This window comes from Pongo abelii, chromosome 3 (genome assembly GCF_028885655.2).
Source record: "Pongo abelii isolate AG06213 chromosome 3, NHGRI_mPonAbe1-v2.0_pri, whole genome shotgun sequence".
Lineage (NCBI taxonomy): Eukaryota > Metazoa > Chordata > Mammalia > Primates > Hominidae > Pongo > Pongo abelii.
In genome coordinates this window covers 94,911,386-94,925,364 of record NC_071988.2, presented here as the reverse complement: position 1 = coordinate 94,925,364, position 13,979 = coordinate 94,911,386, and the positions used below count along the sequence as shown (strand labels likewise).

The window sequence follows — 13,979 nt, the reverse complement described above, 5'->3', positions numbered from 1 at the left end:
TGATCAGTGATGTTGATCTTCTTTTCGTATGCTCCTTGGCCACAAGTATGTCTTCTTTTGAAAAGAATCTGTTCATGTCCTTTGCCCATTTTTTAATGGTTTTTTTTTCTCATAAATTTGTTTAAGCTCCTTATGGATACTGGATATTAGACCTTTATCAGATGCATATTTTGCAAATATTTTCTCTCATCCTGTAGGTTATCTGTGTACTCTGTTGATAATTTCTCTTGCTGCACAGAAGCTCTTAAGTTTAATTAGATATCGTTTGTCAACATTTGCTTTCGTTGAGATTGCTTTTGTTATCTTTGTCATGAAATCTTTGCCCACTCCTACGTCCAGGATGGTATTGCCTAAGTTGTCTTCTAGGGTTTTTATAGGGTGATCTCCAATCTTGGGGGTTTAATAAAGTATAATAATATTCTTTACACATTTCTTACACAGCTTTGTTAGATTTATTTCCTGTTGATTTAAATGATGATGCTAGTTTATACAGTATGCTTTAAGCTGCCTTTTCTAATTGTTCCTGGTGTACAGAGAAGCAATTTGTTTTTATAAATTGTTTTCATACCCAGCAAAATTTTTTAAAGTTAATCAATTATCTTTATATAGTCCTTTGAGTTGTACCTTTTATTTTTTTCTTTCCCAATTGTTACTTTTTAATATCTTTGTTCCTATCTTCCTGCATTGCCCAGGACTTTCAATAAAAAATTGAATGGAAGTGGTGATAATGGAAACCTGTTTTGCTTCAATTGCATATATTACTATTTTTAAATTAACTCTTAAGTCTTGAGTATGCTGTGATTTTTGTTTGTTTTATTGTAACTTTTATAGGTTTAAAGTAGTTTCCTCTCATTCCTAGAGGATTTATTTTTTTTCTTTAAAATGATTGGATGTTAAGTCATATCCCAGGTTACTTCTGAATCCATTGAGATGATCGAGTTTTTTCTCCTTTACTACCTTAATATCATTTGTCAATGTTTGTGAATTTCATTAATTGATCTTCAGTTATTTAAGTTGTATTCAGTTATTAAGTTGTATTAAGTTTGTTATGATGTATTAAAATCTTTAAATGCTTTTGTCTTAATACTGTGTTGTTTAAAAATTTTTGTAATGTGTTTTTATGAATGAGTTCTGATAAAATTGTGTGGCTTACTTATTTTTTTCTTAGTAGAAATATTTTAAAATATTGATTAATATGTCCTTGTTATTGAATTCTATAGATGTTTTTTAAAATTCTTTTATTTATTATTTTTATTATTATTATTATTATACTTTAGGCTCTATGGTACATGTGCGCAACGTGCAGGTAAGTTACATATGTATACATGTGCCACGCTGGTGCACTGCACCCACCAACTCGTCATCTAGCATTAGGTATATCTCCCAATGCTATCCCTCCCCCCTCCCCCCACCCCACAACAGTCCCCGAAGTGTGATGTTCCCCTTCCTGTGTCCATGTGTTCTCATTGTTCAATTCCCACCTATGAGTGAGAATATGTGGTGTTTGGTTTTTTGTTCTTGCGATAGTTTACTGAGAATGATGATTTCCAATTTCATCCATGTCCCTACAAAGGACATGAACTCATCATTTTTTATGGCTGCATAGTATTCCATGGTGTATATGTGCCACATTTTCTTAATCCAGTCTATTATTGTTGGACATTTGGGTTGGTTCCAAGTCTTTGCTATTGTGAATAATGCTGCAATAAACATACGTGTGCATGTGTCTTTATACCAGCATGATTTATAGTCCTTTGGGTATATACCCAGTAATGGGATGGCTGGGTCAAATGGAATTTCTAGTTCTAGATCCCTGAGGAATCGCCACACTGACTTCCACAAGGTTTGAACTAGTTTACAGTCCCACCAACAGTGTAAAAGTGTTCCTATTTCTCCACATCCTCTCCAGCACCTGTTGTTTCCTGACTTTTTAATGATTGCCATTCTAACTGGTGTGAGATGGTATCTCATTGTGGTTTTGATTTGCATTTCTCTGATGGCCAGTGATGGTGAGCATTTTTTCATGTGTTTTTTGGCTGCATAAATGTCTTCTTTTGAGAAGTGTCTGTTCATGTCCTTCGCCCACTTTTTGATGGGGTTGTTTGTTTTTTTCTTGTAAATTTGTTGGAGTTCATTGTAGATTCTGGATATTAGCCCTTTGTCAGATGAGTAGGTTGCGAAAATTTTCTCCCATTTTGTAGGTTGCCTGTTCACTCTGATGGTAGTTTCCTTTGCTGTGCAGAAGCTCTTTAGTTTAATTAGATCGCATTTGTCAATTTTGGCTTTTGTTGCCATTGCTTTTGGTGTTTTAGACATGAAGTCCTTGCCCGTGCCTATGTCCTGAATGGTAATGCCTAGATTTTCTTCTAGGGTTTGTATGGTTTTAGGTCTAACATTTAAGTCTTTAATCCATCTTGAATTGATTTTTGTATAAGGTGTAAGGAAGGGATCCAGTTTCAGGTTTCTCCATATGGCTAGCCAGTTTTCCCAGCACCATTTATTAAATAGGGAATCCTTTCCCCATTTCTTGTTTTTGTCAGGTTTGTCAAAGATCAGATAGTTGTAGATATGTGGCATTATTTCTGACGGCTCTGTTCTGTTCCATTGATCTATATCTCTGTTTTGGTACCAGTACCATGCTGTTTTGGTTACTGTAGCCTTGTAGTATAGTTTGAAGTCAGGTAGTGTGATGCCTCCAGCTTTGTTCTTTTGGCTTAGGATTGACTTGGCGATGCGGGCTCTTTTTTGGTTCCATATGAACTTTAAAGTAGTTTTTTCCAATTCTGTGAAGAAAGTCATTGGTAACTTGATGGGGATGGCATTGAATCTGTAAATTACCTTGGGAAGGATGGCCATTTTCATGATATTGATTCTTCCTACCCATGAGCATGGAATGTTCTTCCATTTGTTTGTATCCTCTTTTATTTCCTTGAGCAGTGGTTTGTAGTTCTCCTTGAAGAGGTCCTTCACATCCCTTGTAAGTTGGATTCCTAGGTATTTTATTCTCTTTGAAGCAATTGTGAATGGGAATTCACTCATGATTTAGCTCTCTGTTTGTCTGTTATTGATGTATAAGAATGCTTGTGATTTTTGTACATTGATTTTGTAACCTGAGACTTTGCTGAAGTTGCTTATCAGCTTAAGGAGATTTTGGGCTGAGACAATGGGGTTTTCTAGATATACTATCATGTCATCTGCAAACAGGGACAATTTGACTTCCTCTTTTCCTAATTGAATACCCTTGATTTCCTTCTCTTGCCTGATTGCCCTGGCCAGAACTTCCAACACTATGTTGAATAGAAGTGGTGAGAGAGGGCATCCCTGTCTTGTGCCAGTTTTCAAAGGGAATGCTTCCAGTTTTTGCCCATTCAGTATGATATTGGCTGTGGGTTTGTCATAAATAGCTCTTATTATTTTGAGATACATCCCATCAATACCTAATTTATTGAGAGATTTTAGCATGAAGGGTTGTTGAATTTTGTCAAAGGCCTGTTCTGCATCTATTGAGATAATCATGTGGTTTTTGTCTTTAGTTCTGTTTATATGCTGGATTACATTTATTGATTTGCGTATATTGAACCAGCCTTGCATCCCAGGGATGAAGCCCACTTGATCATGGTGGATAAGCTTTTTGATGTGCTGCTGGATTCTGTTTGCCAGTATTTTATTGAGGATTTTTGCATCAATGTTCATCAAGGATATTGGTCTAAAATTCTCTTTTTTTGTTGTGTCTGTGCCCGGCTTTGGTATCAGGATGACGCTGGCCTCATAAAATGAGTTAGGGAGGATTCCCTCTTTTTCTATTGATTGGAATAGTTTCAGAAAGAATGGTACCAGCTCCTCCTTGTACCTCTGGTAGAATTCGGCTGTGAACCCATCTGGTCCTGGACTTTTTTTGGTTGGTAAGCTATTGATTGTTGCCACAATTTCAGCTCCTGTTATTGGTCTATTCAGAGATTCAACTTCTTCCTGGTTTAGTCTTGGGAGGGTGTATGTGTTGAGGAATTTATCCATTTCTTCTAGATTTTCTAGTTTATTTGCGTAGAGGTGTTTGTAATATTCTCCGATGGTAGTTTGTATTTCTGTCGGATTGGTGGTGATATCCCCTTTATCATTTTTTATTGCATCTATTTGATTCTTCCCTCTTTTTTTCTTTATTAATCTTGCTAGCGGTCTATCAATTTTGTTGATCCTTTCAAAAAACCAGCTCCTGGATTCATTTATTTTTTGAAGGGTTTTTTGTGTCTCTATTTCCTTCAGTTCTGCTCTGATTTTAGTTATTTCTTGCCTTCTGCTAGCTTTTGAATGTGTTTGCTCTTGCTTTTCTAGTTCTTTTAATTGTGATGTTAGGGTGTCAATTTTGGATCTTTCCTGCTTTCTCTTGTGGGCATTTAGTGCTATAAATTTCCCTCTACACACTGCTTTGAATGCATCCCAGAGATTCTGGTATGTTGTGTCTTGGTTCTCATTGGTTTCAAAGAACATCTTCATTTCTGCCTTCATTTCATTATGTACCCAGTAGTCATTCAGGAGCAAGTTGTTCAGTTTCCATGTAGATGAGTGGTTTTGAGTGAGGTTCTTAATCCTGAGTTCTAGCTTGATTGCACTGTGATCTGAGAGATAGTTTGTTATAATTTCTGTTCTTTTACATTTATTGAGGAGAGCTTTACTTCCAAGTATATGGTCAATTTTGGAATAGGTGTGGTGTGGTGCTGAAAAAAATGTATATTCTGTTGATTTGGGGTGGAGAGTTCTGCAGATGTCTATTAGGTCCGCTTGGCGCAGAGCTGAGTTCAATTCCTGGGTATCCTTGTTGACTTTCTGTCTCGTTGATCTGTCTAATGTTGACAGTGGGGTGTTAAAGTCTCCCATTATTAATGTGTGAGAGTCTAAGTGTCATTGTAGGTCACTCAGGACTTGCTTTATGAATCTGGGTGCTCCTGTATTGGGTGCATATATATTTAGGATAGTTAGCTGTTCTTGTTGAATTAATCCCTTTACCATTATGTAATGGCCTTGTTTGTCTCTTTTGATCTTTTTTGGTTTAAAGTCTGTTTTATCAGAGACTAGGATTGCAACCCCTGCCTTTTTTTGTTTTCCATTTGCTTGGTAGATCTTCCTCCATCCTTTTATTTTGAGCCTATATGTGTCTCTGCATGTCAGATGGGTTTCCTGAATACAGCACACTGATGGGTCTTGAGTCTTTATCCAATTTGCCAGTCTGTGTCTTTTAATTGGAGCATTTAGTCCATTTACATTTAAAGTTAATATTGTTATGTGTGAATCTGATCCTGTCATTATGATGTTAGCTGGTTATTTTGCTCGTTAGTTGATGCAGTCTCTTCCTAGTCTTGATGGTCTTTACATTTCGGTATGATTTTGCAGTGGCTGGTACCGGTTGTGCCTTTCCATGTTTAGCGCTTCCTTCAGGAGCTCTTTTAGGGCAGGCCTGGTGGTGAAAAAATCTCTCAGCATTTGCTTGTCTGTAAAGGATTTTATTTCTCCTTCACTTATGAAGCTTAGTTTGGCAGGATATGAAATTCTGGGTTGAAAATTCTTCTCTTTAAGAATGTTGAATATTGGCCCCCACTCTCTTCTGGCTTGTAGGGTTTCTGCCGAGAGATCCGCTGTTAGTCTGATGGGCTTCCCTTTGATGGTAACCCGACCTTTCTCTCTGGCTGCCCTTAACATTTTTTCCTTCATTTCAACTTTGGTGAATCTGACAATTATGTGTCTTGGAGTTGCTCTTCTCAAGGAGTATCTTTGTGGCGTTCTCTGTATTTCCTAGATCTGAATGTTGGCCTGCCTTGCTAGATTGGGGACGTTCTCCTGGATAATATCCTGCAGAGTGTTTTCCAACTTGGTTCCATTCTCCCCGTCACTTTCAGGTACACCAATCAGACGTAGATTTGGTCTTTTCACATAGTCCCACATTTCTTGGAGGCTTTGCTCGTTTCTTTTTATACTTTTTTCTCTAAACTTCCCTTCTCGCTTCATTTCATTCATTTCATCTTCCAGGGCTGATACCCTTTCTTCCATTTGATCGCATCAGCTCCTGAGGCTTCTGCATTCTTCACGTAGTTCTCAAGCCTTGGTTTTCAGCTCCATCAGCTCCTTTAAGCACTTCTCTGTATTGGTTATTCTAGTTATACATTCTTCTAAATGTTTTTCAAAGTTTTCAACTTCTTTGCCTTTGGTTTGAATATCCTCCCGTAGCTCAGAGTAATTTGATCATCTGAAGCCTTCTTCTCTCAGCTCGTCAAAGTCATTCTCCGTCCAGCTTTGTTCCGTTGCTGGTGACGAACTGCGTTCCTTTGGAGGAGGAGAGGTACTCTGCTTTTTAGAGTTTCCAGTTTTTCTGCTCTGTTTTTTCCCCATCTTTGTGGTTTTATCTACTTTTGGTCTTTGATGATGGTGATGTACAGATGGGTTTTTGGTGTGGATGTCCTTTCTGTTAGTTTTCCTTCTAACAGACAGGACCCTCAGCTGCAGGTCTGTTGCAGTACCTGGCCGGCCATGTGAGGTGTCAGTCTGCCCCTGCTGGGGGGTGCCTCCCAGTTACACTGCTCGGGGGTCAGGGGTCAGGGACCCACTTGAGGAGGCAGTCAGCCCGTTCTCAGATCTCCAGTTGCGTGCTGGGAGAACCACTGCTCTCCTCAAAGCTGTCAGACAGGGACATTTAAGTCTGCAGAGGATACTGCTGTCTTTTTGTTTGTCTGTGCCCTGTCCCCAGAGGTGGAGCCTACAGAGGCAGGCAGGCCTCCTTGAGCTGTGGTGGGCTCCACCCAGTTCAAGCTTCCAGGCTGCTTTGTTTACCTAAGCGAGCCTGGGCAATGGCGGGCGCCCCTCCCCCAGCCTTGCTGCCAACTTGCTGTTTGATCTCAGACTGCTGTGCTAGCAATCAGCGAGACTCCGTGGGCGTAGGATCCTCTGAGCCAGGTGTGGGCTATACTGTCCTGGGGCACCGTTTCCTAAGCCCGTCGGAAAAGCACAGTATTCGGGTGGGAGTGGCCCGATTTTCCAGGTGCTGTCTGTCACCCCTGGAAAGGGAACTCCCTGACCCCTTGTGCTTCCCCAGTGAGGCAATGCGTCGCCCCTGCTTTGGCTGGCGCACGGTGCACTCACCCACTGACCTGCGCCCACTGTCTGGCACTCCCTAGTGAGATGAACACGGTACCTCAGATGGAAATGCAGAAATCACCCGTCTTCTGCATCACTCGCGCTGGGAGCTGTAGACCGGAGCTGTTCCTATTCGGCCATCTTGGCTCCGCCCCTTAAAATTCTTGAGTTAGATTTGGAAATACGATATTGTAGAAATATGTCCATTAATCTCTTTTCAAATTTAGTGCCGTTAATCATAGTTTGTTTTATTTGCAATTCAATTTTATCAATTTTATTAATCTTTCAAAACAACCAACTTGTGTAAATCCTCTGTTGATTTATTAATGGTTTGCTCATTTCTTTATTACTTTACTATTTTTATTATTTTACTATCCTTATTCTTTTATTCTAATATAATCATTACAGTTGTAAGTATAAAATACTTACTAGTAATATTAAATTAATTTCATTAAACAGTTTATGTTTTCTATTGCTGCTAAAGAAAGTTACCATAAACTTTGTGGCATAAAACACCACCAATTTATTATTATAAACCTTAGGATTCTGAAGGTCAGAAGTTCTCAATCCAAAGTGTAGCTATGTTATGTTCTTTCTGGTGCCTCTAGGAGAGAATCCATTTCCTTGCCTTTCCAGCTTCTAAAGGCACCTGTATTCCTTGACTCCTGGGCTTTTCCCTGTAACACTTCTTTTCCTTCCGTGATCGCATCTCTTTCTCTGTATCTGACCATCCTGCCTTCCTCTTATGAAGAACCTTGTGATTATATCAATTACATCAGGCCCACACAAATACTCCTGGATAATTTCCAATCTTGAAATCTTTAACATAATCACAGCTGCAAAGTCTCTGGCTGTGTAAGGTAACATATTCAAAGATTTCACGGGTTAGAGCATGAACATCTCTTGGAATGCCATTACTCTATCAACTGCACACACGTTTTGATATGCAGTATTTATATAATTGTATTCTAAAATTTTTGGAATTTTCATTCTGATTTTCTTTACACAGACAATGTATTTAGAAGTGTTTATTGTTTTCCAAACATACGGGCTTTTTAGTACTTATATTTTTGTGGTTGAATTCTAAATTAATTGAAAAATATTTGGATGATGTGGTCTATATAACATCAATTCTTTGAAATTTGTTGAGACTTGCTTTATGCCTCAGAATGTGATAAATTTCATAAATATTCTATGGGCAGGGTCTGCTTCATGGGTGTGTGACCTGTATACTTGTACAGGGCTCATGTTCAGAAGGGTTCCATGCATGTGTTATTGATTTGCTATCACAACTGTTACGATTACATTTTTAATAACTTTTGAACACAAGTTCCTACATTTTTATTTTCCATTACACTCTTTAAATTATGAAGCTGGTCCTGTCAATGGGGACTTACACAACAATGTATATCCTAAAGTTGTTATCCACCATGTCTTATACATATCTCTTAGGTCAGGCTTGATAATGTGCTGTTAAAATTTGCTAAGCCCATGTTGCTTTCTGTCTTCTTGGACAATCAGTTACTAAGAGTTTATTGGAAGTCTCCTATTGCGATGGTTTGTTTATGTGTTGCCTGTTCCTTCTAGTTATAAGAATGTATACCTTATATATTTTTGATATTCTTTTATTAAGTGCACAAAAGTTTACAATTGACAAATATTCTGACAAATTGAACATATGCCAGCAACAATACCTCTCAAGAACAAACTTGGAATTAAGCTTCCTTTGGACAACCAATGAGAAAACTTGTCTTCAGCAGACCATTACTAAACTAAATTCTAAGGATGTCTTTGTGGCAGAAAGAAACTGGTATAAAAGGCCTGAGACATAACATGGGAAAGAATGGAAAACAAATGAATTGATAAATATTCAGGTAAATCTACATACCTACATACAAGCAGACTTGTGGAGCTCTTAAAAAGAAGTGAATTTGAAATACCCAGCAACAATAGCATATGAGCTAGAAGGTGGATAAATGTAAAAGTTCTAAAATCCTTGTTTTTTGAGTAGGAATATAAAGGTAAATGTTGGTACACTGGATTTTTTGAAACATCGATTGTTATTTTTCATCATTTCCAGAAAGATTTTTGCCATTGTCATTTCAAATGTTGTCTCTGACCCTTTCCTCTCTCTTTTGCTTGTGACAATCCAATTAGACATCTATAAGAGCTTACACCTGTATCCTCCACGCCTTTCCACTTCTTTCTCCAAATTTCTACCTCTTTGTCTCTAAGAATTCCAAAAGTTCTTTGGTTCTGTTTTCTAGTTTTCTAATTTTATTTTCAACTGTGTTTAATTTGTTATAAAATTTATCCACTGAAATATTTTAATTAAATAATTATATTTTTACTTCTCAGAGTATTGTTTGATTTGTTTGCAAATATGCTTAGGCTTTAACCATATTTTAAACTTCTTTGCCTCACACGTATCAGTTTTACTCCTCAGTTACTGATAAGCAACTTATAATATGTACTCTCTTTCCTCTTTAAATGTCCAGCTATGCTAAAGCACACAGACATATAAATTGGTTAATCGAAATCTGAAGACAGACTTATTAGCAAGATAGTATACACTGGGGAGTTGAAAACATTTCCAACATTCTGTGGAGGACACTACTGTTTGTAACCCATTTCTGGAAAGGAGTTCTGTTTTCTAAAAATAAAAGTTTGTAATTTTCCATAAACAAAATGCTAAGGGTATAAACATAAACATAAACATAAGCATTTATGTTTTCTAAATCAAAGTATAATTTTAAATATAAACAAAGAGAATCCCAATAAGCTAAAACTAAAAAAAAAGACAAACACTTGATTACTTTGATAACAAATTATATTTTAAATGTTTCATATTTACTTTTATATTTCCTTACAATCAGAAACAGTAAAAAAAAATTTGGGGAACACATAAAAACATCTTAAAGTTAAAAATATAAAGCCTTGTATTACAAAATGCAATCATTTAAATAATATTATAAGAATGTATTTGTACATAATAAACAAGTTTCAACCAGCGAGAAATTACTAATACTGACTGTGGAGTTTTGGCTGTTTTAATAGTTCTAACTCATTATTCCGTAATTCCACACAGCACTGCCAACACAGCTGGCAATGACAAGACTGGGAGTATCAAACTAGGATTGTTAGTTCAATTAAAATTTCAGATAAACAATAATGTACTTATACTAAAAAATTATTTGTTGTTTATCTGAAATGAAAATTTAACTGGGTACCCAATTGTTTGTTTGTTTAATCTAAAAACCCTGATCGAAATTTATCTAATAAAACATCATTTAATATCTAAAATAAAATAAATTTACTGTAACATCTTTATAACTATTCAATCAATGATTCTTCATCTTCTATTTTTCCAAATTCTTGCACAAATATTTCATGCTTAAATAAATACATAAATAATAAATAGGTAAATAAGTTACACTTGAAAATAATTTATGTTATGATGAAAAAACTTAAAGTGCTTCCACATGTCCTCACAACATCACTGTGAGGTAAGATGGTGGCTAATACTTTTTCCACTTAGAAATAAAGGAGAAACCAAGGCACAGTGGAACAAGGACTTGTGGATCCTGGCTAGCAGACTAGGGTTGCCAGATTTAACAGAAAAAAATCCAGGATTTCCAGCTAAATTTGACTTTATGGGAAAATTTATTGTCCCATCATTTTTATGTGATGCTTCAAATATCACATTCTAGCAAACCCATTCAATTCCTGAAATTAAGGTTCAGATATTCTCTTGGCCCTTAGCCTCAATTTTGCTATTTGTATATTCTCCCGTGCAATATCTAGGAAAAAGCTTATATTTAAAAATTATTTGTTGTTTTTTGTAGATTCAAATAAATAATATTTTACATATAAGTATGTTCTGGATATTGCATGGTACAATGAAAAACTATTCATTGTTTACTGAAATTCAAATTTACCCAGGAATCTTGTATCGCATCTGGCAACCCTACAACAGACCCACACAATGCATGAAGTGTTGAAGTAGATTTGCTTGAAGTTTCACTGGCATCTTCACTGATTCTTGGATACCATAGAGAATGAATTTTTTTATGAATTTTGATTCTCGGCCCTAAAATAAAATTAAAAATATAAAGATGAGCTATGTTTAATAAGAAGGAAAGTAGGGTTCTTGAAAACTCAATATAGTCTTTGACATTCATGTGTTAGAAATGCTCTATATTCTCAACTATAAATAGGGAGACCAAAGAAGTTATCATCTAAAATAGGACACTACTGGGAGTGACAAGGAACTTTACTAAGAGTATAGGACACAAGCTTAAACCCAGAATTTCCTGGGCAAACTATGTATGGTCTTTCTGGTCATGAGTACAACAAACTCACTATTGATGCCATTTTTTTTTTTTAACCAAAAAGGCAGATACCTAATGATGATTTTTAGCAGCAGAAAGAAATTTATAGCCTGACTTTGGATTATATGTCTCAGGATAAATGAAGAATTTAAATTAAAAAATATATAACTTACCTCTTCAAAAACTTCTCCACAACCCTCTGCACCCAGTTTTCCTTGGGGTCCAGACAGAGCTCTCTTCCATCGGAAAGCTTTACACTGAAATAAGAAAGAAATGGTTCACATTAATATTTAGTTTTTCCATTCAAATCATGATTCCTTAAGTCAGGCATAAAGTCTAAGTCCAAAATAACATTTATAGTAGTTGCGGAAGCTACCATATTTAAATGTCATGTAGACAAATATTTTTATTTTGTTTTGTTTCATTTACTACTGTAATCCTAACACCCGGAACTTTCCTAAATATTTCCACCTTCCTTAATTTTAAGTTTGCTAAAACAAAATATCTAATCTTTTTTAAAGTACTTACATAATTTCTGTATTGGCGCAGTGTGGTCCACTCTCAATCACTCTCAGTTCTTTGATAAATTTGGGATGGAAAGGTTTGGAGTACATCTTTATGCACTGACATCTAAGTTCTTTAGCACTCCTTGGCAAAACTGCACCTGTTGGGGGAAAAAGTGATTAAGGATTGACTTTATCAACATGCATGGCTCTGCCAGCTACTTCCTTTCTAATTCCAATATGATTATTTGGAGACTGTGGAAAGCATCATATTTCTAGTAAACTCATTCCTGAATATTCTTCTAGCCCTTGACATCAGTTAGTTCTTTGTTTTAAAAAACAGTCATAACTGACAACATTGAATGACTTTCTATATAAAGAGTTAGAGTTCCTTTTGTACAATATCTGCATCTTCATGGTATTTTTATCTGGTCAATATTGCATAATCCTCTGTGATACCACATTGTCATTTATAGTAGGCAAGCTAAGACTCTCCAACATAGAAATTGCCTTCAGAAAGAATTAACAGAAATACATAAATAAGTTGTACATGCCTGGTCTATAATCAGGGTGTCTTTAAACCAGACAGGAATTAATGACAAGTCTGAGGCTTGTCAATGAAATACTACAAGGAGTAGAATTGTCTGAGTTACCTTGCTCAACTCAATATTAATACATAACAGAGGTAACCGTGGTTCTCAATAGGGCATACTGTAAATTACTTACTTATGTTAAATATATGCATGCTACATGGTATAAATTATAAAAGCAGAATGTCTATATTGATCAAACTTTATACTTTCCTAAGTGTTATATGTAGTTTTTTTTAAATCTTCAATTTAACATTAATTGACTGCTAAGATTATATTCTGTTTCTGAATAAAAAGGATGTTTGTTATCAAAGCATCAAGAATAGCTTTGCTGTCTGAGGATCACATTTAGACACAGGAAAACTCTGTAGGTCAGAAAGATGTGCTCACCTTCACACAGAGCTGCAGAAATCAGGAAGGCTGCCAAGAGAGCCACGGCCAGCTTGGAAGTCATGTTTGCACACAGTGAGATGGTTCCTTCCAGTGGTTTCTTCCTGGCTCTTGTCCTAGAAGCTTGTGCGCTCTGCTGTCTCTGAAAGTTTATGCCTTATGGAGTGCTCCGGTGGCTTTTTATATCATCGCCCCACTAGAGAACTTATGCACCCTCATCTTTTCATTATGTCAGAGGAAATTCCACGATTTGCAACTGATGGCCCATCCCCTCAGGGCAAACCTGAGTCATCACACTTCCTATTTGTTCCTTATCAAATACGCAGTATGATGAAAGTTTTCTTTGATCTTTAAAATAATTTAATTTTAATATACATCTTTTAAAATACTGAAGCTCCACAATTTGGTGAATTATCAATTGTATCCTTTTTTATTTCTAGATAACTTTATCATAGTACCACGTGACAGATATAGTACTAGAGTGGCAGGAGTTAGAACAAGATCATGGATGATTTTCTTTTAATGGCATAATTATTTTTTTTCAGTTAATTACAGATGCTATCATGATGGTGAAGATAAGCCAGCCAATCATTTTATTGGGGAGATAATTTATAATAAATCTTTTTCTAAGCATTTTAGAGAGTTTCTAGGAACTGTTACTGCTCTTAGGGGGCATACTACAACTTTTCGAAAGATTTAGTTTTCTAATGCATGTTAACAGAGTGAAGGGGCACAGGTGCTTCACATAGAAATCAGTTCCACAAACATTTATGGAGTAACTTTCTGAGTAATGTGGGGGATCTAGAAATAGATAAGACTAAGTACTTGTTCTTAAAGAGTTTGGTCTATCAGAAGAAGAAAGCAATGTAAGGACTGACTATATAGCAGAATAGACAAGTGGTACTAAGACATTAATTCCAGTGGGGGCATAACAGCAGAATCTTCCAAAGGCAGTTGGAGCAGGGCATTGAGGAATAGGAGGGCTTCAATAGAGGAAGGTGAAAGAGAACAGCACATTCCAGGTAGGAACACTATTCAAGGCCACT

The 13,979-nt window shown here is 36.4% G+C and overlaps 1 protein-coding gene and 1 long non-coding RNA gene across 3 annotated transcripts in view; one reads left to right on the top strand and one right to left on the bottom strand.

Annotated features, from left to right (window-relative positions):
- LOC129059003 (uncharacterized) overlaps window positions 1-13,979 on the top strand; it is a 65,795-nt gene that overhangs the window by 18,133 nt on the left and 33,683 nt on the right. The window lies entirely within an intron of this gene.
- On the bottom strand, window positions 9,932-13,112 carry CXCL8 (C-X-C motif chemokine ligand 8). The gene is made up of 4 exons (XM_009240074.4): window positions 12,934-13,112; window positions 11,979-12,114; window positions 11,624-11,707; window positions 9,932-11,209 (listed from the first exon to the last, which is right to left on the bottom strand). Exons 1-4 carry the CDS (start codon window positions 12,995-12,997, stop codon window positions 11,188-11,190), a joined length of 306 nt encoding a protein of 101 aa, XP_009238349.1. The 5' UTR covers window positions 12,998-13,112; the 3' UTR covers window positions 9,932-11,187.